Raw genomic sequence first — 20373 nt, 5'->3', positions numbered from 1 at the left:
GGGGTGGGGCCAGTGCAGGAGGTGGGGCCAGGTGGGGAGAGGGGTGGGGCCAGAGGGGGAGGAGGGGTGGGCCAGGCGGGGAAGTGGATGGGGTGAAGGAGGAAGAAGATCCCCAGGCAGTGGTGCTTGGAGTGTAGGGAAGTTGAGGTAGGTCCTTTGGCCTGCACCTGCTCCTCAGGGCAGCTCCTGGCCAGTAAGAAGAGGGGGTTGGGGGGGATCTGACCACCCAGAAGGGGAAGACAGCCACTGGGGACACCCCGGACACCTGGTACCTCGTTCTCGTCGTACTGCAGAGCGCTCCAGGGCTGTTCACGGCCTTCGTAGATCATGGGCACTCTCACGACAGAATAAAACTGCTGGAACTGGGTAAAAAAGCTGTTTATGTTGATGGCGTCCCAGATCTGCAGGATGCTGAAGATTGTGTCCAGCATGATGGTGGCGGCGATCTGCTTCCCCCGCACCAGCTCCCTCCTTGTGCCGTCTGTCAAATGGTCCATCACCCTCTGAATCAGCCCCGGGGGCTTCATGCAAACTATATCGTCGTACTGGTGCCACTCTAAGAGCAAAAGGAGGACGCTGTAGCGCAGACCGTCCGAACACGCTGACCTAGACGCCCGTCCCTGGGAGGCTGGCGCCCGACAGACGAGGCAAAGGAAGGGAAGGCAGCCGGGTCGCGCACGGGTGCACCTGCCCGCGGACACCCAGCAGGGAGCTGGGCCCAGGTGGGGGACAGCTGTGTTTAGGACGGACACCCTAGTCGCCCCGAGGTGATCAGAGGGAGGCCCGAGGGCACACGATGCAGCCGTTCAGAATCTATCTGAAACACCTTTTATTGAACCAGCTGGCTCAGCACGCTTCGTACATGAGCTCCTTAGAAAATGATCACACAGCGGTTGAGAACTTGATCCCGAAACCACAGTCACCGGCCCTTGAGCGCTATCTGGCTAAGTCACTCCAGGCAAGCGCTATTTCTTCCGTACTGGGAACCACGATGCCTGCCCCACGAAGGACAGTGCGGGCCCCACGACAGACTAGACGGCGCCCTGGACGCAGGGCCCGACGCAGGGCAAGGGCTGAGCGCATGGCTGCTCCTCGTGTGACCAGATGCAGAATGTAGAAGTCTCTGGAAGAGCAGGTCCTCTGTGCCTCCCGCGGTCTGCATGGGGGTCCCCGCTCACCCCGCCCCCACTCCATCCCAGCCTGGCGAGGACTTGAAATTATTCCCTGGAATAAGTGGTTTTCCTGCTCTCTGCATCCCACCAGCCAGAGGCCCACGTGGGCCCATGCTGGGGACACGGTGGGTCCCTCAGTTGTTCAAGAACGCCCCAGACAGAAGGTGAGGGGAGAGCCGCAGGCCTGGTCAGGCCCGCATCGTGGAGAGCAAGGGGCACCCTGGACCCTGGGACGGTGGGGCAGGGAGGGACATCAGTGGTCTCCGTCTCTCAGAATCTACCAGAAGCAATGTTTACGTTCCAACCCGCTAGAGAAAAGAGAAAGAAAATACAAAAGTCAGAAAAAACACGGAACAAAACCAACACGGAAACAAGGTGAACAGAAAAAAAAGATGGGAGAAGGTGGCAAAAGTCAGCCTTCCCGCGGCAGTGGTGACTGATGCTGGAGGGCTCATGGAACCACTGCGGCCACTCACAGACGGAATGAAAAACCGCGAAATAAAACCCAGCAACGAAAGCCCAGCAGACACGTGAGCCGGCAGGACAGAAGGGGCCACATCAGGGGACAGCACGCCAGGTCCCCATGCCAGGCCACCGGCCCGCACTCCCACCACCTGGGTCTCTCGGGGCACGGCCTACAGCCGGGAACCTCCTCCCTGGCGGCCTGGCCGCTGTGGTTCACGCTCTGCGGGGACGCTTGCAGGGGGGAAGGGGGGAAGCCACCCGTCCCCCCTCTCTGGGGAATCAGGAAACCCGCCTTTACTCAAATTAATGCAGATAAGCTATGACCCCACTGCATGGAGCAAAGCACAGACCCTCAGTCACCATGTTCCCAGCACCTTCCAGACACCCTTCCCAAATCACCCGTGATGCCGTCGGCCGCGGGGGGCCCTGCACCTGGGCTCCAGCCATGACCTCCTGACTCTCGGAAAGCCAGCGAAGGCCTTCCCGGGAGTCCTTCTGTCGGTCACCGGCACTCAGCCCATCCCCGTCCCACGTACCCGGCTTGGGCGCCCGTTCCCTGTAAGTGCTGACGGTGAGCCGGCCACCGCCCTGACGGTCGAGCTGCAAGCGGAGCCGCTCAGACACAGACCGAGGCCTCTCGGGAGCGGACACGCCAACCTTGCTAAAAAGGACTACGCTAGGAAATCGGCTTTCTCTAACACGCGCACAGAGACCCCCCGCACACCATGCGCTCCTGTGAGACCGGGCACCGGGCCGCAGAGAAGGTACGGGCCACCGAGATCATCCACAGAGCGCACACACACCACACTCACACCCTGTCCGCACACGCCACACGCTGCATGCGATGAACGGAAAACAGAAAAAGGGAAGAAAAGCTACGGACACAAGGAGACAGAAAGAAGAGAAAGGAGGAGAGACAGGAGGGCGGCCAGGATGCCAGGCAGCAGGGGCGCTGTGGGCGGAGGTCTGACTCTCAGTCTCCGGGGCTGGGGGTCCTCCCGCCCTGCACCTGCTCACCAGCCCCCTGCGGCCCCTCACACCCAGCGGCTTCACCTTCCTCCCTTGCTTGCCCTTGAGGAGAAATTCCCTTCTACCACCATCGGAAGAGAGCGTTCCGTCACGCTGATCAAACCCGTGCCTCCCAACTCGGGCTTCTTCGATGTGGAACAGGGGCCGGGGGGGTGGGTGGGGGGCATGTGACGAGGACCCACACGGGCCCCCTCTGCAGAGGCACGGCCGTACCCCTGCGCCCGGCCAGGACTCACCTCCCGAGCCCAGGAGTTCAGGCCTCACGTGCAGACAGCGGTTGACGAACTCGCCCTCCTTCTGCTGACGTTTGTAGATGAACTCGTACTCCACCTGGCCCTTGCCTCGCATGATGACGTACTTGTAAGGAATGGGCTTATCCAGGTGCTGTCTGGAAAGGGTGGCGCTGCCTTCCACGAGGGACCCGTTCTCACGCAGGTCTCTTTAGAAACAGGACACCGGCCCGTTACCCGGAAGAGAATCCCATTTTGAAAACGTTCGCTCTCCTCTAACGCAGCACGGAGTGCAGACCCAAAGCTATAGCTCGATCCTCCCCAAGAGGAGGCTTCTAGAAGGAGACGCGGTTTCCGGACAGAACCCACGTTCCGTGGGGCCGGAGTGACACGTGACGAAGGAGTACATGACAGGGGGGATGCGTTTGCAAACAGTCGGTTTCCCAAAGCGTAAAACGGGTGATCGCCTTGAAAAACGGGATCAGAGACGGCGCGCTCCGTGCGCGTCCCCGAGGGGCTCCCCGCGAGCGCTGGCCGTACTCACTTGGTGTGGTGCATCTCACAGACGTTCCGAGTCCACTTGGGCTTCCCGAACTCTTCTCCACCCCTGATGAACACTTTGTGGAGGGCGGGGTCAAACCCGAAATGCTTCGAGACGATCGCGTGGAAGTAGAGCGTGACCCCTTCCTGCAGGCTCGGCGGGCTGCAGCAAAGCCGGGAAAGGAAACGCCCACCGGATCTAGACGTGCCTACGCGCCTGCGCGCACGCACAAGCGCGACAGGGTCCCTGCTTCTCGACGGTGCGCGAACACGCACCCCAGCAAAGCGCGAGAGCGTCCACGCTGCAGGCAGACCACACGCCGTGCGGGCCCCTCTCCGGAGGTGGGCACGGGTGGGGGGCTATCTCTGCCCAGCCGTGACGGGCTGGGGGCAGTGGCGGGAGGGGGCTGCTGAGCATCCCGGGTGGTGCCAGCCTCTGCCCGGAAGTCGGCCCACGTGGCCCACGCGGCCTCCGGGTCCCCAAGGGGCCGTGGGAGAGAGCACATAAGCAAACGAGGAACCGGGGCGTGTGACCCTGCCCCCGCCCCCCCCCCCCGCCTCCCCCAAAAGAGTCCCCGAGAAGGACACCTGGGACCCTCCGGCCCTGCACCGGTGTGGGGGTGGCGGGAGGCTGCACTGGTGCCCCCGGGGCAGGCTGTGACCTTGCTCCCGAGCGCCAGGGCTCACACCCTACCTCTGCTTCACTTCACACACTGCCGCTTTGGGGTTCTTCTGCTCTTTGCCAGTTTTCACAGCAGCCGCGTAACTGCTGTTACTCCCTTCCGGCTTCTTCGGGTCCTCTGGCTTGGCCTTCTCAGTTCTACCTGTCTTCTCTCCAGTAGCGGCCGTCTTGTCCTTGGTTTCAGCTTCCTGGAACAAGTTACCAAGCCCCAGTCTTTAGGATCAGCTGCCACCTTTGCCCCCTCCCGGGGACGGCTTCTCACCACAGCCGGGCTGCTCATGTCCCTTCCCTGCTCAGAACCTTCCAACGCCCTCGGGCCCACCCGCCACAGCCTCCAGGAATCCTCCAATCCTGTCAGGCCCCTCTTGCCCTCACTCAATCCTGGGGGCACCGGCTTCCTTACTTTTCCCTGAACGGCCCCCTCCCCCACTCTGCCACAGGGCCTTTGCACCTGCCATTTTGGCCTCGGCTATGTCCCCAGAGAGCCACGTGGCTTGCCCCTCACTCTTTCAGATCTCCGCTCCACCTGCACCCCCTTGGAGAGGCCTCGCCCGGCCATGCTCTCTCTCAGCACGCACTCCCGGCCCTCTCTCCCCCTCACCCTGTTCTCCTCTTTGCCACTCCCCACGCCTGACTGCGCTTTCCACCTTTCCCCACGGAGAATGTGAGCCATGAAGGCAGGAGCCACGTGTCCTTCACGGCTGTATCCCTAGCACCCAAAAGAGTGTCACCGAACGACCGAACGGAGGATGAGCTTTGGAAGGGATGGGGCCGGAAGCGGCAGACAGTGGGACAGACAGCAGGACGGGGAGGCTTCCAAGGACGAGGTGCTCTACCTGGCGGTATTCTGAGGAAGCAGGGGTGCGTGCTGGCGGCTGTTTCGTTTTCTGAGTCTTGGCTTTACCTTCCTTCCTGGCCCCTTCCACGGGCTCAGCGGGCCGGGTTACAGCAGCATCTTCCTGGAGGAGACAAAGGCCCCGGACGTCAGGGCGCAGGTGCCGCGGTGGCGCGAGGGCCAGCACTGGCCGCCACCAGCCCAGGAGAGGGGCCGGCAGCTCCGGGAGGGGCACCGTCCCCAGGGACGAGTCCCCAGTGCCCCTCCTGGGCAGGGAGGCGACGTGGGACTGCTTGGGAGAGCAATCGGTCAGGGCAGGTAGGCTCGCTCCTGGATCCCCCAACGACTCACCCCGGGGGCCCGGGCCCCGGCCTGCTGCCCGGCGCTCTGTGGTTCTTTCTGGGGCTCCGAGCCCGGCTCTGAGTCGGGCATCGGGTGCTCCCAAGCAGCACCGTCCTTCCCGGGATGGTCTTTACTGGCAGAAGCGGTCGGGCCAGCCCCCTCCTGGGGGAGGCCGCTGGCCTTGGAAGGCTTGGGGGTGTCGTGCTCCTTCCCGTTCGGGACAGCCCCTCCCGGAGTCTGGTCGTGCACAGGGCTGCCGCCAGCCTCGGCGTGCCCCACGGGCGCTTGGTGGCCACCGCCCTCCAGGGGGGTCGGGTCGGCGCCCGGGGGCTGGCGAGGCTGGCTGGTCGCACCACCTTGCAGATCTTGGCTTTGGGGTGGGGCTGTGTCCTGGAACCCGGGGTTCGCCGGCGAGCTGACACTACAAGGGCACGAGGAGTCCTCCGCCAAGGAGTCCAGCTCCATGGAAACAGAACTGTTCTGTCTCTTTCTCTTACTCCTTTTCTTCCTTTTTCTCTGAACAGAAAAAGATGCTGATTTTAGTTCCTGGGGTCACTATGCTCTCCCAACGTTTTCCTCCCGTTTTTTCTCAATGTCTCAAGCATTCAAAGCGTCGCCCGACCAAACTCCCCTTGTACCTGTTAAATCTGCCCCTTCTTCATCTTGGAAAGACTGAAACAGAGACACATATGGACGGGGGTGGTGGGCAGAGCTGAGGGGCAGGAGGCCAGGCGGTGCTGGCCACACAAGTCATTCTGCCAAGTCAGAGCTGAGAAGCTCACACACCATTCCTTCCGATGGGACATCATCCCTGGAAGTGTGGTCTGTTTTTGTTTTTTGGTTTTTCTTAGGTTTGTTTATTTTGAGGGAGAGAGAGCAGGAGTGGGAGAGGGGCAGAGAGAGAGAGAGAGAGAGAGAGGGAATCCCAAGCAGGTTCTGCACTGTCGGCGAGGAGCCCGACTTGGGGCTCGAACTCACGAACTGTGAGATCATGACCTGAGCGGAAACCAAGAGTCGGACATTTAAGGGACTGAGCCCCCCAGGCGCCCCTAAAGGGTGGTCTTTGAACGTTACAAAGTGTGGGCCTCCACGAATCGCACTCCTACGTCGCATGTGTTTCGTACGTGACGCTGAGAGAGAGAGAAAAAGACGGGGCAGAAAACAGGAGCGTCAAGAGCCACGTCCTGCCCGGAGATGCTTGCTCAGCGGCCGGAGACCCTAACCTCGCCATCAGAAACGGCTCGCGGGGAGCAGCCGTGGCAGGACCCTCCGCAGACGCGGGGGTTGGGGGGGGGCTCGGTGCCCTACCTCGCTGAGGGGCACAGCTCTGGAGCAAATGAATACTGGTCGGTTCACTAAGTGCCAGTGGCCCGTAAATCCCCTGAAACCCGCTGTGGACCCGGGACTCCCCACCCGCCCATATGCCCTGGAAGAGTCCCCGTTGACAGTGAGGGAAGGTGGGATTTGTTTGCACATGGGGTGGGGCGGCCTCGTCCTGGGTCAGGGCCTGGGTTTTCTCCACGAATCCTAACCTCCTGCAGGTGCGCCTACAGCCAGCAGGACACATGGGGCCTCCCCGAAGCGAGATTTCCTGGCCTGTCTGACCACAGACACCCAACTACCGTCGTGGGGCGAGAAAGAGGCTTTAGAGAGGTCACTGAAGGCGATGACTTCTCCAGCGTCCCAGGGCCCACGGAGCACTCGAAAGCTTGCTAATGTGCGGACGGTGACCGGGCAGGTGCGGGGGACCCGGGAGGACTCTGCATCTCCCAAGGAGCCGCTGCGGGGCGGGGGGGCTGCTGGGGAGCAGCAGACCAGCTCTGCTCTGACCAGGCCCTGGCCGCAGCATCACCACTAGGCCTCCCGAGGGTTCGAACCCCGGCCGGGCCGAGAACCACTGATTCGGCAGAAGGCAGCCTGCACAGACACGTGGCCCACGGCCCTCTGCAGAATCTTCTCCGACTCAGCTCGAGGCTTGCTTCAGCCGAGCTGCACACTGACTGATCGAGGAACCTGGAAAGAACCCTGTGCCAGGCACAATGAACGAGACAGCAGGACGCATTCCTCCCCCGCGAAGCCAGTGGGTTAGTAAGAGCGACAGACTACTGACCGTTTGAGCCTGTGGAAAACGCCAAAGACAGAGGCGCTCGAGGGCCTGGGATCTCAGAGGGGGTCCCTAGCCCGGAAGGCTTCCTGGAGGAGACGGTGCGGGCCGAGTCAGAGAGACACAAAGCCCACCAAGATGGCTTCGTCCGTCCCACAAAGAGTCCCCGGGCCCGTACCGTCTGTGAGTGGCCAGAAACCTCTCACCCAGAATCAAAGTCGAAGCGTGGCCGGGGGACCTCTGCTCACTGCCTGCCTGCCTCATCCTGGGCTTGTCCCGCTCTGGCCTCCGGTACGAATCCTGTTTTTTTCTTCTCTGTAGCTTATGATGCTTTGACAGTTTAGGGGCCTTGCCAGTCCTGGCGACCACCCCTCCCAGAGCTAGCTCGTTCCCAGAGGGGGCAGAAGACTCCCTCCCGTAGGCAAACTAATCAACCCAGAGCCCACACCCCGACTCACCTCCCTCAGCCACTACTCCTCGGCCCTAAATCACCCCAGGGCCGGGTTCCCAAGGACTAGTAGATACCCCTACAGCCCAGAGTTCACCAGGACTATTCAGACTAGCCAATCCTAGACTTGCTCAAACGTGCCTTCCCTATCATTACTCCACCTCCTGACCACCCAGGAGCTTCCCGGCCCGGCAAGGCCCCTCCTCTTGTGACTCAGCATCTCCATCAGTTAAATAAATCCCAGCACAGATTGGTCCTGACGCCTCCTTGCTGGGCCCTCCTGCAGATACCTCCCTCCTCCAGTGCCGTGCCCCACGTCCCTGACACCCTCTGTAGGAAAGCGAGCCCTCCCAGACCATGGCCTCTGGTCACTAGACGCCCATTCATTTTCTCCCACTGCAGAATGTAAGCCTCTGTTTGTCCACGGCCACACCTGCACTGTCTAGAATTCCTGGCCCACTGCAGGGGCCCGAACATTTTTGTTTCATTAAACACATTCCTCGGGAAGCCTCCTGCATTTCTCTGCAGCCAACCAGTGTCTCTCCCGCATGGGACCCTCGGGACCCCACACCCCTCAGCCCGGAGCCGGGGTCCGCTCGTATCCTACAGTGGGTTTTGACTTTTCTGATTTGCAATGTGTCTTTCCCCCGCTTTACCTTGTTTCCTCCTTTTGGTATTCTTATTTTATTGGGCTTTTTATGAGCTGCTCCAAATCCTTCTAGAACAAGATGTATACTTTGTACAGGTGACTTCTGGTTCTCTTAACAGACATCTGAGGGGTGGGTGTGTACCAGGCAGCTGTCCACGGCTCCACAGTTGGGGGACCAGCACGCCAGAGACAACACGGCTCAGGCTAAAATCTAAACCGCTCCCTTGGCAGAAATCAAGGTTTTATCCGTCTGTGTTCCTAGTTGTCGTGGCCTGTGGTTTTACGTGTTCTGGATACGGATATATGCCTCAAGGCAAAACTAAAGACCGTAACAGTCAGGAACATGTACACCTTAACACTCCTCGGACTGGGAACACACACACAGCGGACCGAAGTCGAGGGCATGGGTCACGACCTCTGGGTGTGGGGAGTGGGCAGGGGGCAGCAGGGAGGAGACCCCGATAGTTCTGATTTCCATGCTTAAGTGGATGGTGGGGGTGAGCGTTCACCTTGTGAGCCCTGCGTCTGCGTCATAAATGTCCTCTGTTGTGGGATTAACATTTAATGAAAACATTTTTTGAAGTTTTCTGGCCAGTAGGGGATGCTAAGAAGCCTTCCGGGGCCTGGAATGTTCTGTCTCTGGATGCGGAGGGCGTCGCCAGGCTGCACGGGTGCACCTCGATTCAAAAACTATACCACGCCAGCCCTTAGAGCACACACAAAGGCTCCTCCCACTCCTGCCCAAAGAGAATTAACTAGAAAAAAAATTAGTTTGCTGATTCTTGGAGTTTTTTTTTTCTTTTTATCAAAACGCACCTCTGATGTTACAACACGCACCCGTTTATTTCTCCAACAAACAAACCACAAACCTCCCAGACACACAGCACAGAGGGGGGCAGGGTCTGCGGGGACCCCGGCCCCTGTCCACTCACCCAAATGCTGGATCAGGGTTACACGGGGTGGGGGGTTGCTGCTGGGGACCCCGGAGAGGCACCACGGCGGGGTGTGGGGGCGACAGGTGGGGGCACTGCAGCGGGGACCCGGGATGAGCCCCACTGATTGGATAGAAGGCTGAGATGTTGGCGTCCAGCCCCAGCCTGGGCTGACTCGGGGAGGAATTAGGAATTCAGACAACAGCGTCCCCTTTCCCCGCTGGCCTCACACTTCCTTCTCAGAAGCCGGCCCTGCCAGGGCTGTTTTCTGCAGGAGCCCGTCCCGCCGTCTCCTGCCAGCTCCAGCAGCGTGAGGACGCAGACCTTCTAAACTGAGGCATACGTGCCGGTGGGCAGGGAGGGGGGCGCCTCTACAAGAGGAGGACAGGGTCTGAGACGGGGACCAGAAAGGTCAGGCTGAACCAAAGCCCAACCCACCCCCAGCCAACGGTGCCGTGGGGACAAAGCACCAGCCTCTCAACTACAAGCTGGCCGACTGCCAAAGGGACCTTCTCAGGGGACACAGAGGTGTCGGGCGACCGGCACGGGTGGCACGACCTCTCCCCGCAGGAACCACGGGCCGCCTGGATTTGCTGAGGAAGTCTGACTGGATCTGTTCTGAACCCACGGGGACACGATCGAACCATCCCTCCCCCTCAAGCTGCCTGGTGCCTCCTGGGGGGCCACGACGGGGATGCGGTGGGTGGGTGGGGGCCGCCTCAGTTCCCACACAGCTCACCACGCACACCGGGCTGGCCAGGTGACCCCGTGTGGGTTACTCAGCCATGGTGTGCCTCAGTTTCCCCATCTGTAAAACGCAGGGGACAGGCACCCCTACATCACAGGGTCACTGTGAGGCCCGGATGGGACAAAGCAGGTCAAGAATCGCAGAGAGGTGGCCAGCACGTGCAAGGTCCCCCCCAGTGCTGCAGTGACCGTGGCTCTTTCCCACACACAGCAGAGGCTGGGGGCCACCGTGGCAACCCTGTGTGTGGCCAGCTGCCTTCTCCCACTCCTCCTCCTCCTCTGGGAAATAGTCCCTGAATCTCCCCGCTCTCAGCCATCGGGCGCAAGTAGGAATCGCCTCGACTCCAGCTCCCGGGGCCAACCCGTCACCCTGGCCACAGTGATGGCTGCTTAACCCAACTGGAGCTGGTGAGGTTTGATGAAAGTCTCCCCTGGGACGGAGACACTTCCTCCTGCTTCTGTAGAGGCCACTAAAGGAGGCGTCCTCTCACCCCTGCACACTGTATCGTAGGTGGATGACTGTGGAAGCCACGACATAGTAGAAAGGTCTAGAGGGCTAGCGGCAGCTGCTGAGACGCTAAGGAGGAAACTGACATCAGGAAGGCGACACCTGGACCTGGAGAGGAACGCCAAGGTGCCTGGATCAAGCCTTGCCTGCAGACCGACCTGAGGGTTTCCCAGTTATGTTAGTGACAAACTTCTCTTACCGTGGTAATTCACCCGAGCTGGGTGTCCAGTGATCTGCAACCAAAAGACTTCTAATAGTTAAAATAATCAAACGCTGAATTTGGTTGTTTCTGTCTTACAAAAGCCTAAAGTCGGTCCAGGTAATCAATGTTCTAGCAGCCTTTGTCCCGTAAGCGGTCAGGCTCTCCTGACCACAGGATCCTCAGGGCTCCAGACTGCTGCGCTGTGGCACGGGACAGGAGGACCCCACTGTGGCAGGCGGCCAACCCTCCAGGCATCATAGAAGGTGGCAGGAGACATCTGACCTTCTATGGGAAGGGTCCCCAAGGAACCCGAATCAGGCCTGCCTTCTAGAAGGAGGGGTGCTGTCAGCAAGGAAGTATTAAAAAAGAAACCACAAGCCTAAAACGGAGTCCCTTGTGCTAAGTTCCCCATCAGCACACCAACACTTCATACCCAAGCTGACTGCAGCTTTTTTTAAAGTAGGCTGTATGCCCGACGTGGAACTCGAACTCAAGATGCAGAGGGTTGAGTCGCATGCTCGAACCGACGGAGCCAGCCAGGCGCCCGCTAACCGCAGTTTTAGCCTCCAGGAAGGTAACCTTTCACCAACCACTCAACCTGGAATCACCTGGTCAGCCCTAGCGACGTGATCTGCCCAGCGGACCCTTCTGTTCCCAGTAGGAGGGCAGCCGTGCCTCGAAACAACTCGCTCTTCACTAATAATTTCCTTTTCCACCCCGCTTCTGCCTTTGGAAAACCTTCCACGTTTCTACCCGTCCCTGCCTTTAAAAACCTTCCTCTCTGTACCGCCCTTTGGAGCTCCTTCCTGTTGGATGGGAAGCTGCCTGATTCATGAGTCACTGGACAAAGCCCATTTGATCTTTACACTTAGGCAGCTGAAGTCCTGAAGCTTAACATATTTCATAAGGAAGCGTGGCCACAGCGAAGGCAGGTGGTCCTGCAGAGCCGGAAGGGCCTGGAGGGCACAGCTGTGGGGGGGGGGGGGGGGGGGGGGGCAGGGTGACCCCCACCACCTCCCGCCCTTCGAGCAACCTGCAGGATCTTCCCAGCCCAGGGACAGCAGCCACTGGCCCAGCTCGGACAGCAGGGTTGCAGCCCCCGCCCTGTACTCTCCTCGGGCTGAGCATTTTCCCGGGCCTAGATCGCCTGCTCCTCTCCCGTAAACTGCCTTTTAAGTCCTTCACCGGCCAGTTCTTCGCTGCCGTCCTCTTATTTCCTGGAAGTTGGTCAGGTGCCCCAGCGGTCGACCCTTCATCAGAGGCCACAAAGCTTTCTGGCCGTTGGCTTTTACATTTAATAGATGGATGGTCTTCTCTGACTCAGAATCTATGAACATTTTTATTGCCATATTAGCATCTGTGGGTTTTTTTAACGAGGCTGAGAAACATTTGTATAATTTTACTAGTAGTTAACCTATATTTTCTAGAATGTTTAGGGTGTCTTTTTCCATTAAAACACGGAGTTGCTCTGATATATTGTTTTCTGGAGGGGAGGTGGGCACAGGGAGGGAGAGAGAGAATCTCAAGCAGGCTCCGTGCTCAGCTGGACTCGGGGCTCAATCTCACAACTGTGAGATCATGACCTGAGCCGAAATAAAGAGTCCAATCAGTGCCCAACCGACTGAGCCACCCAGGCGCCCCGACTGGTACATATTTTAATGTGTAATGTGACCGGGGGATCTGGTTTCCAAACAGCCCGTGGTTCAAACACACCTACTGTAACTCTCTCATTTATTATGATGCTCTGATCACGTGCTGAGCTGTTACACACACACACACACACACACACACACACACACACACACGTGCGTCCGTCATCGCTGACGGGTCTCAGTCACTCCATGAGAAGGTTTTATAGCTTGAGAGACATTAGGTCAATCTCCCATCATTGTTCTCTTTTTCTATATTCTTTATAGATCTTCTCACCGATTCATACTCCAGATGGACTGAAAAACACTAGTTTTGCACGTTAATTGGTTAATGCAGTGGATAGATCGGAGGACATCTTTATGATCTTAAAAATACTGCTTTCCCTCTCAAGGAAATGTTATTTTGCGGGTTTTCCTGATTTTGTGGCTATCACAAGCGAGCTCTCCCTCTGCTGTTATTTTCAATCTAGGCAACTCTCCAGGCCCTGTATCGATGTCACTGTGTTTAAAGATTTTATATTTTTTTAAGTTTATTTATTTTTGAGAGAGAGAGAGAGAGAGAGAGAGAGAGAGAGAGAGAGAATCCCAAACAGGCTCTGTGTTCTCAGTGCAGAATCCGACTCGGGGCTCAATCTCGAGCCGAAATCAAGAGTCAGATGCTTAACCGACTGAGCCACCCAGCCTCCCCTCAAGATTTTATTTTTAAGTAACCACTACTCCCAATGTGGGGCTCGAACTCACAACCCCAAGATCAAGAGTTGGGTACTCTACCGACTGAGCCAGCCAGGCGCCCCTTGAAGTCACTGTCTTTAGAAAGTGTTTCAGCAGTGACTTCACAGACCTAAACCTTCCCAGGCAAAGACCACGCCTGCTTTGCAAGCCTTCCACCAACACCCGGTACGTAGTATCTACTGGGAAATAAAGTTTTGTTAAATTCATCAATGACGTAGGCGAGCGAATTGTGCCACCGGCAAATATGCCTCTTTGGCATATTGATTATACTTTAAGCTGGTTATTTTTTAGAAGCTGGGAGAAGCCGTGAAAACCGAGGAGAAATGACCCTTTTGTGAGAGCTATTTCCACGTAAAAGGAAAGTTCCCGAGTAAGGGTGTCTCCCTCATCACCAGGAACAGGGGAGTGACTCAATTCCCTAGAAACTCGTCAGTGGAGAAGGCTGGCTTTAAATCTGCACAACACCCTCAACTTATTCACGGCGCTTTTCCTGATGAACTCCCACAACTGACCCTCCCACCCCAACATCTCCCGTGGAGGGGGCATTCAAGGTGATGGCTTTAGCCACTGTGGGTGGTCACCCCATTTTCCCAGGTCTCTCCCATGTATGCAGGAGGTATCTGTGCTGTGCAAATTCTCTCCGACCTTCTCCCCTTAACCCGTCTCATGCCAATTTGATCCGCAGCCCAGCCAAGGAACGTAGAAGGGCAGAGGAAAACTCTTCCTCCCCGACAGTGGTCATCTCACTCAGGAAAAGAGTTAACGCTCTCTGCAGAGAAGTAATACGTAAAATAAACTCCACAAACGTCCCTCTTCAGCGTATGAATCCTCGCTGCTTTTCCTCATAAGCAAAAATGCTTTCGTTGCATACATCAGCTAGTTTCACTTTTCACATTAGACAATCCTGCAACACTCCCAAAATGCTGTAGAAAATGAACAAAGGCAGGATTTTAACTCCCAGGATCCAGAAACTAATTCAGCAGGGCCTCCACTTGACCCCTGGGGTTCTGAGCATGAGCCTATAACCTCAGGCGTCGGCGGCAGCTGGACCTAGACCACCCCCCCCCCCCCCACCCCCACCCCCGGGCCCGGGGCCCTCCCGCTCTTTCCCATGAAAAGAATCTCGTATGGCTCACGGAGGTTTCGCCAGGTGAGTGTCCCCCACGTGCAAGCAGATAGTTTCACAAGAAATAAGACGGCGGACGGAAGAACTGGAGGGTGTGGGGGGCACACGAGGAAGCTAAAACTTGAATGTCCGCCAAACGTCCTCAGCCACAAGAGCCAAAACCGAAAGGTATCGCTATTGCGTAGACCTACTGCATAGACGCAACGATATTCCGAGTTTGGCTCCAGACTCTCAGGATAAGTCAAGTAGCTCCATAAAGCGAGCCGGACAGATTTTTCTGGTTTCCCAGTGCCTGAAACATTTATAAGCACGCGACGCCGGCTTCTAAGTGTGCAATGGCATCATGTCCAAAAAGTCAACGTGCGTGCATTCGTTTTAAAATACTCTATTGCTAAAGAATGCTAACCATCACCTGAGCCTCAGCGAGTCCTAGTCACTGATCCACAGGTCACTGTAACAATCAGAATAACGGCAAGGTCTGAACCCGTTCGAGAATCACCCAAATGTGACACTGAGACACCGAGCGAACAAACGCTATGGAAACAAGGATGCCGACGGGCCTGCTCGGCACAGGGTCGCCACAAACCCAGCATTTGTAAGAAACACGAAGCATGCCTGTACCTGCTCGGGGTCTGCAGAGAACGTGTCAGCGACCCCACGCAGGGTAGCGTCCTCTTTTCTTCTTTTGCTGGGAGGGTGATTAACAGCCTCCCACTCATCGGATGTGCTGCCGGCCGTATCTACACAAACCTCTGAGGCAACTCCCTGTTGAGACACGACCCCCTTCAGACAGGGCAGGAAGACCACAGGCTCGGGCCTAGGCGGGGCCGCCCTCTGGTGAGGGCCGAGCCAGCCAGCTGGCACTGACCAGAGAGCGCCCGTCTCCCCTCCCCCCAGCCTCCTCCTTCTCCCCAGGAAGACAGAGACGCCCCGAGGGGCTCACGATGTGCCCCAGGCCACCAAGCAGGCAGGGCCGTGCTGCGTGCTGCTGCTCCAGACGAGGAAGAGTCTGTGAGGTGCGGGGCCTGGCCTCAGCCCTGCCCAGGGCACAGGGGGCCTGGGGCTGCCAGGCGCCACATGCAGGAGGAGGGACAAGGGAACAAGGCCAAGAGCTTCTGGGCCAAGAGCTTCTGGACCAAGAGCTGGGGAAGGCAGGGGATCCGTGTGGAAAAGCAGGGCTATTTCCGCAAGGGGTGCCTGGAACGGGACCCACAGGGGAGGCGGATCGGAGCACACAGATGGCCCCTGGGGACCAAAGCCCAATTCGGGCAGCTCCAAAAGTCCAGGAGGCCTCCATCACCTCACAGCAGGAAGCTGTGGGAGGGAGGCACCTTCAACCCAACTCGGCCTGGTTCTAATAACACCCCTCCTCCTCCCCCCTCTGCCTCCCCCCTCCCTCTCCCTCCTCCTCCTCCTCCTCCTAGCCAGGGGAAGCTACCCCAGGGAGAGAACCATCCAACAACCTCTAGGAATGAAGGGAGAACCAGCAAAAGCACCCAGTTAGTCTGCAACAAAGGGCCACCAAAGGAAAGGCCAGGCTGAGACGGTCACCCCAGCTGACAGGTGTGGTGGGAGCCCCACACTGTTCCCATTAACCACAACACCCCCCTACCCCGCACACCCCTACCCCGTGGCGGCTGCGTGAAGGACTCACTCCCTCGGTGGCTGGGCTGAGGCCGGCCAGGGGGCTCCTGTCTAGCTGGGGGCTTGTCCCTTGGTCCCCTGGCGGAGTCCCCCCACCCCGTGAGCACACCCCGGCTCCACACACAGGCCTGTTCTCCACCACACGCACGCCGCTTCCCGACCGTGGGGTTACGTAGGGTCGCCACAGGGCGGGTACGAGCACGAAGCCCGGTGAGTGAATCACCAGACAACCCCGCCAGCGTCGGCCTGTTCGCTTCACTCTGGCTTCCCTTCGAGGGTGGGAACTTGCGCATTTAGGCTTTTTTAATCCCCTTCTGCAATAATACCATACAGAGCTTTACGCTGAGGTGAAGGTCACGTAGCATGCAATGAATCATTTTCAAGGGCACCGTCCGGTGGCTTTTAGTGCTTGAGGTGCGAGCACCCCACTATCTCGTCCTGGGCATTTTCACCTCCCCCGAAAGGAACCTCATGCTCTCCGAGCAGTGCCTCCCCCCTCCCCTCCGCAGCGCCCCCCACCCCCCAGCAGGGAGCTCCTACATTCACCTGAAGGTGGTCCAGGAACAGCCTTACATATCCCAGGTGCCTTCAGGGCACCCCAGAGGTCAAGACAGACCTGATTCCTCGGGAACCCCCACCCTCTGTCAGGACACAGGCCCCCACCATCGGACACCCCACGTGGGGATGCCATCAGGCACCCGATGCGGGGACCGGGGAGGTCAAGACTGAGTTCCAGTCCCGCAAACAGTGCTGTCTCCGGGGCGAAGGCACCACCGTTACTGAGACCTTCCAAAGGTCCAGTGGAGCTTATGCTTACACTTTTGCTCAATTTTTGTTGGTGTTTCTCTGGAGGGACAGGCCCACGGGAGTCCCCTTGTCCACCATTCTTGCTGGCACCAATCTTTTTATTGGGTTAGTTAGTTATCTACTGTGATTGCGAGAGTTTCCCCACATCTTTAATCTTCGGGAAAGTAGCAGTTGGGAGGCCGTGGTCCACTCCGCCGTAAGGACGAGACAAACGGCCTCCCATGGTGGGATATTCAGGCGGGTTCCGGGATTTGGGCCATTCGAGACTCGGGCTGTGATCAAACCCTATCCTGACCCTTCAGGTGGCTTTCTGGGGTTCTTTTCTTGTGATGAAGTCAGAGAAGAAGAGGAGGTCGAAGGACCCTGTGTTGCTGGGTGGTCCCACCCCGTCACCTCAGGTGCAGGGAGAACTCTGTCCCATCTCTGCGAACGCCCACTTTAAATCCATTCTGGACTTTGAGAAGTTTCATATAAAAGCCTGCAGTTCTTTTCATTCTCAGCGTTGGCGTTCAGAGGTCGGACGTTTGTTTATGTATTTAGTATCTTATCAGTTCTGGACTAGAATCTCTTGTTGGCCTGCTCCTTTCTATTGGGTTGTTTACTGGTTTCTTCTTCATTTCTGAGAGCTTTTGCCATATTGAGGCAACTCATCCTTTGCTAAAAATATTTTTATGTAAATACAAATATTCTCTATTTTTTCCTAGATTGTTTGTCCTTTGTGCTTACCACATCCTATGAGGTTTTTAGTACTTTTGAGACCTTTCTGGAGTCAAAGATACCCATCTTTTGTTTGTACACTTTTCTCTTGCTTTAATTACTGGAAAACCTTTCCCTCTTCAGAGATCAGGTCACTGTTTATGTATCTCTTCCCCAACTGCTCTCATCAGTACTAGGTTCTGACGCAGAGCTGCCTCTTCTGTCACAGAGATCACCCCCCTGAATTCAGTTTTGCCGAATTTAGTTTGATTTAGTTGTCTGATTTAGTTTGATTTAGTACAGTAAGTCCCACTCAGGACTTTTCTTTTTCACAGTATTCTTGGTTATTCTCGCCCATTTTTGTTCCCAAAACAGCCTTAAGCTCACTCTGTTAAAAAAGAAAACCCAGGGGCGCCCGGGTGGCTCAGTCGGTTGAACGTCCGACTTCGGCTCAGGTCATGATCTTGTGGTTTGTGAGTTCGAGCCCCACGTCGGGCTCTGTGCTGACGGCTCGGAGCCTGGAGCCTGCTTCAGAGGCTATGTCTTTCTCTCTCTGCCCCTCCCCTGCTCACACTTTCTCTCAAACATAAATTTAAAAATTAAAAGAAAAACAAAACAGTCCTTCTGGACTCGGCACCGTTTTCACTCACAGAGCTGCGCGTGCGCTCCTCGGTGCCGAACCTCCAACATCCCACATCCTACTCCGGACCACAACTTGCCAAAGGGAAGGACACACGCTGTCACACACACACACATCACATGATACACACCAGCCACACACACACACACACACCCCCACACACACACACACAACCTCAACACACCCCCACACTGCCGCCCTGGCCTGACCACTACGAGGAATAACCGAGGAACAGGCAAGAGCCCAGCCCCGACCCAGACACAGAAAGACAGCCCCCCTCTCTCAGAGGCCGGCAGGAATCCCCGGGCCCGCGGGGTGTGGACTCCAACACGGGGAGCTCTCTCCCGTCACTCTCCCTGAACCTGTCGCAAGACACTCTTGGGGCCTGACCCCTGCAGGGGAGACGGAAGGACACCCGGCAGCAGCCCCCACCTGGGCGGGGAGGAGTGTCCTTCCTGAGTGCCCGCCTGTCCCCGTGGCTCTGAGACACCTCCAAACCCGCACCATCACCGGGAAGAGGCCCCGGGAGGAGCCGGACAGCCACGGGGCAGGGGCTCAGGCGCCCAGACCCCGTCTCCGCTGGGAGACACAGCGGCCGGGTCTGGCGGGAGGAGAAGGCAGGTGACGACCCCGGAGGGACGGGGACCCAGAGACCGTGCAGCCGACCAGGCCCAGAGGAGGGCGGCCACCAGCGGGCCGGGCGGGGAGGACCCTGTGGGGGCCGCCGCACAGCAGTACGGTAAGGACAGGGGCCCTCGTTCGGCCACCGAGGCAGCCACAGCAGCGAGCAGCTTCCAGGCCAGGCGGGTGGCAAGCGGCCCTCCCAAGCCCACCCAACCGGGGACGGGGCACACTCACTCTTGGCACGGTCCCGGAGACGTCAGAAGGGGGCTCGTCTAGATTTTCCTGCTGCAGGTGATTTGAGCCCGGGGACAAGAAAGGGCCGCCGTCCTCCCTCAGCTCCTGTCCGTACTCCGTTTCTCCCTCTGGGGCCGTTTCTCCCTCTGGGGCCGTTTCTCCCTCTGGGGCCGTTTCTCCCTCTGGGGCCGTTTCTCCCTCTGGGGCCGTTTCTCCCTCTGGGGCCGGCGTCACCTGGAGGCTGCTGTTCTTGGGATCTACAAAGGGACACGCACACGGGTCAAATCTCGGGGGGAAAGCAAGGGAAGTCACGGAGAGAAACTCGGAATCTTCCCTGGACACTGTGGACACATCATCCCTCTCCCCCATCGTGCGCTTTCCCTGGGCACCTTTTCTGTTCTCAGTGGGCACGAGGGACCCAGGACCCCGGCCCCAGCCCCAGCCCCAAGGAAGCAGCGACGCATTCTGAGCGCCCAGCTTTTCCAGATGTCAGCACGGGCAGGGTGGCCTGGTCCTCATGTTTCTAAGTCAGAATGTGCCACTCCCCCCACCCCCCTCTCAGGGGCAGGTGCCCCATTCCCAGCCCCACTTCCCGGCCGGACCCAGGGTCTCCCAACACCTCCCCTTCCGGTTCTGTGTCCCCCTCTCTTTCTGCCCCTCCCCGACTCGCAGTCTGTCTGTCTCTCTCCCTCAAAAATAAACATTAAAAAAAATTTTTTTTAAAAGACTGGGGGAAGGTAAGGGGCTTCAAGATGTCACCCCCTCCTTCACTCCGACGGTCTTGCACACCGGCACCTGTTATCTCTACAGTCACGATAAAAAGGAAAGTAGCCGGATTCAGTAAGGGGACACCTTAACTGGCACTTGGTGGGGCCAACCCGTGGTGTGCTCACAGCCACCATGCCGGGCATGTGCTTTTCCTAGCTGGATGCAAAAAATGAAAGCACAGAGCTGGGCCCCCCCACCCCAGGTGGCAAATGGGAATGCAGGGTTTGAACCCCACAGAAACTGGGACAGGCCCTGGGGGCTGGCACTGGGGCCAGGGTCCTCCCCTGCAGGACATTTTAGCTCAATGAGACCAAATTCCCGCCCCCCACCCCTGCAGCCTGCTTGCATGCTGGGCGGCATGGCCTCCCCCCCACCCCGCGGGGCCCCTGGCGTCCTTACAAAAGGCAAGCCTGCCGGTAAGAAAACCTTCTAGAATCCAGAGAGCTAACTGGGTCTGAACTCCCCTTCAGATCCCCACAGCAGGTCAATGGCCGATTAGCACATGAACAGGGGGAAGAAAGCAGGGGCCTGGTGGGCGGGCAGTCCCCCCCCCCCCCCCCCCCCCCCC

The 20373-nt window shown here is 58.1% G+C and overlaps 1 protein-coding gene across 5 annotated transcripts in view; it reads right to left on the bottom strand.

Moving 5' to 3' along the window:
• RNF213 (ring finger protein 213) overlaps nucleotides 1-20373 on the bottom strand; it is a 117994-nt gene that overhangs the window by 91268 nt on the left and 6353 nt on the right. For 4 of the 5 annotated variants that reach the window (XM_040456612.1, XM_040456608.1, XM_040456609.1 and 1 more), the window contains exons 3-11: nucleotides 19265-19294; nucleotides 19038-19192; nucleotides 15014-15157; nucleotides 5305-5811; nucleotides 4955-5077; nucleotides 4131-4306; nucleotides 3441-3599; nucleotides 2903-3105; nucleotides 273-556 (exon numbers count right to left, since the gene is read on the bottom strand). In XM_040456612.1, the coding sequence (XP_040312546.1) occupies nucleotides 273-556; nucleotides 2903-3105; nucleotides 3441-3599; nucleotides 4131-4306; nucleotides 4955-5077; nucleotides 5305-5811; nucleotides 15014-15157; nucleotides 19038-19192; nucleotides 19265-19294 (1781 nt within the window). The remainder of the gene's footprint in view (nucleotides 1-272; nucleotides 557-2902; nucleotides 3106-3440; nucleotides 3600-4130; nucleotides 4307-4954; nucleotides 5078-5304; nucleotides 5812-15013; nucleotides 15158-19037; nucleotides 19193-19264; nucleotides 19295-20373) is intronic. The other variant, XM_040456610.1, reaches the window with a different exon arrangement.

The sequence above is a fragment of the Herpailurus yagouaroundi genome, unplaced genomic scaffold, assembly GCF_014898765.1.
Source record: "Herpailurus yagouaroundi ecotype Mexico unplaced genomic scaffold, PumYag 217, whole genome shotgun sequence".
Taxonomy (NCBI): Eukaryota; Metazoa; Chordata; class Mammalia; order Carnivora; family Felidae; genus Herpailurus; species Herpailurus yagouaroundi.
The sequence above is the reverse complement of the archived record's forward strand: the minus strand, read 5'-3'. Positions and strand labels throughout refer to the sequence as shown.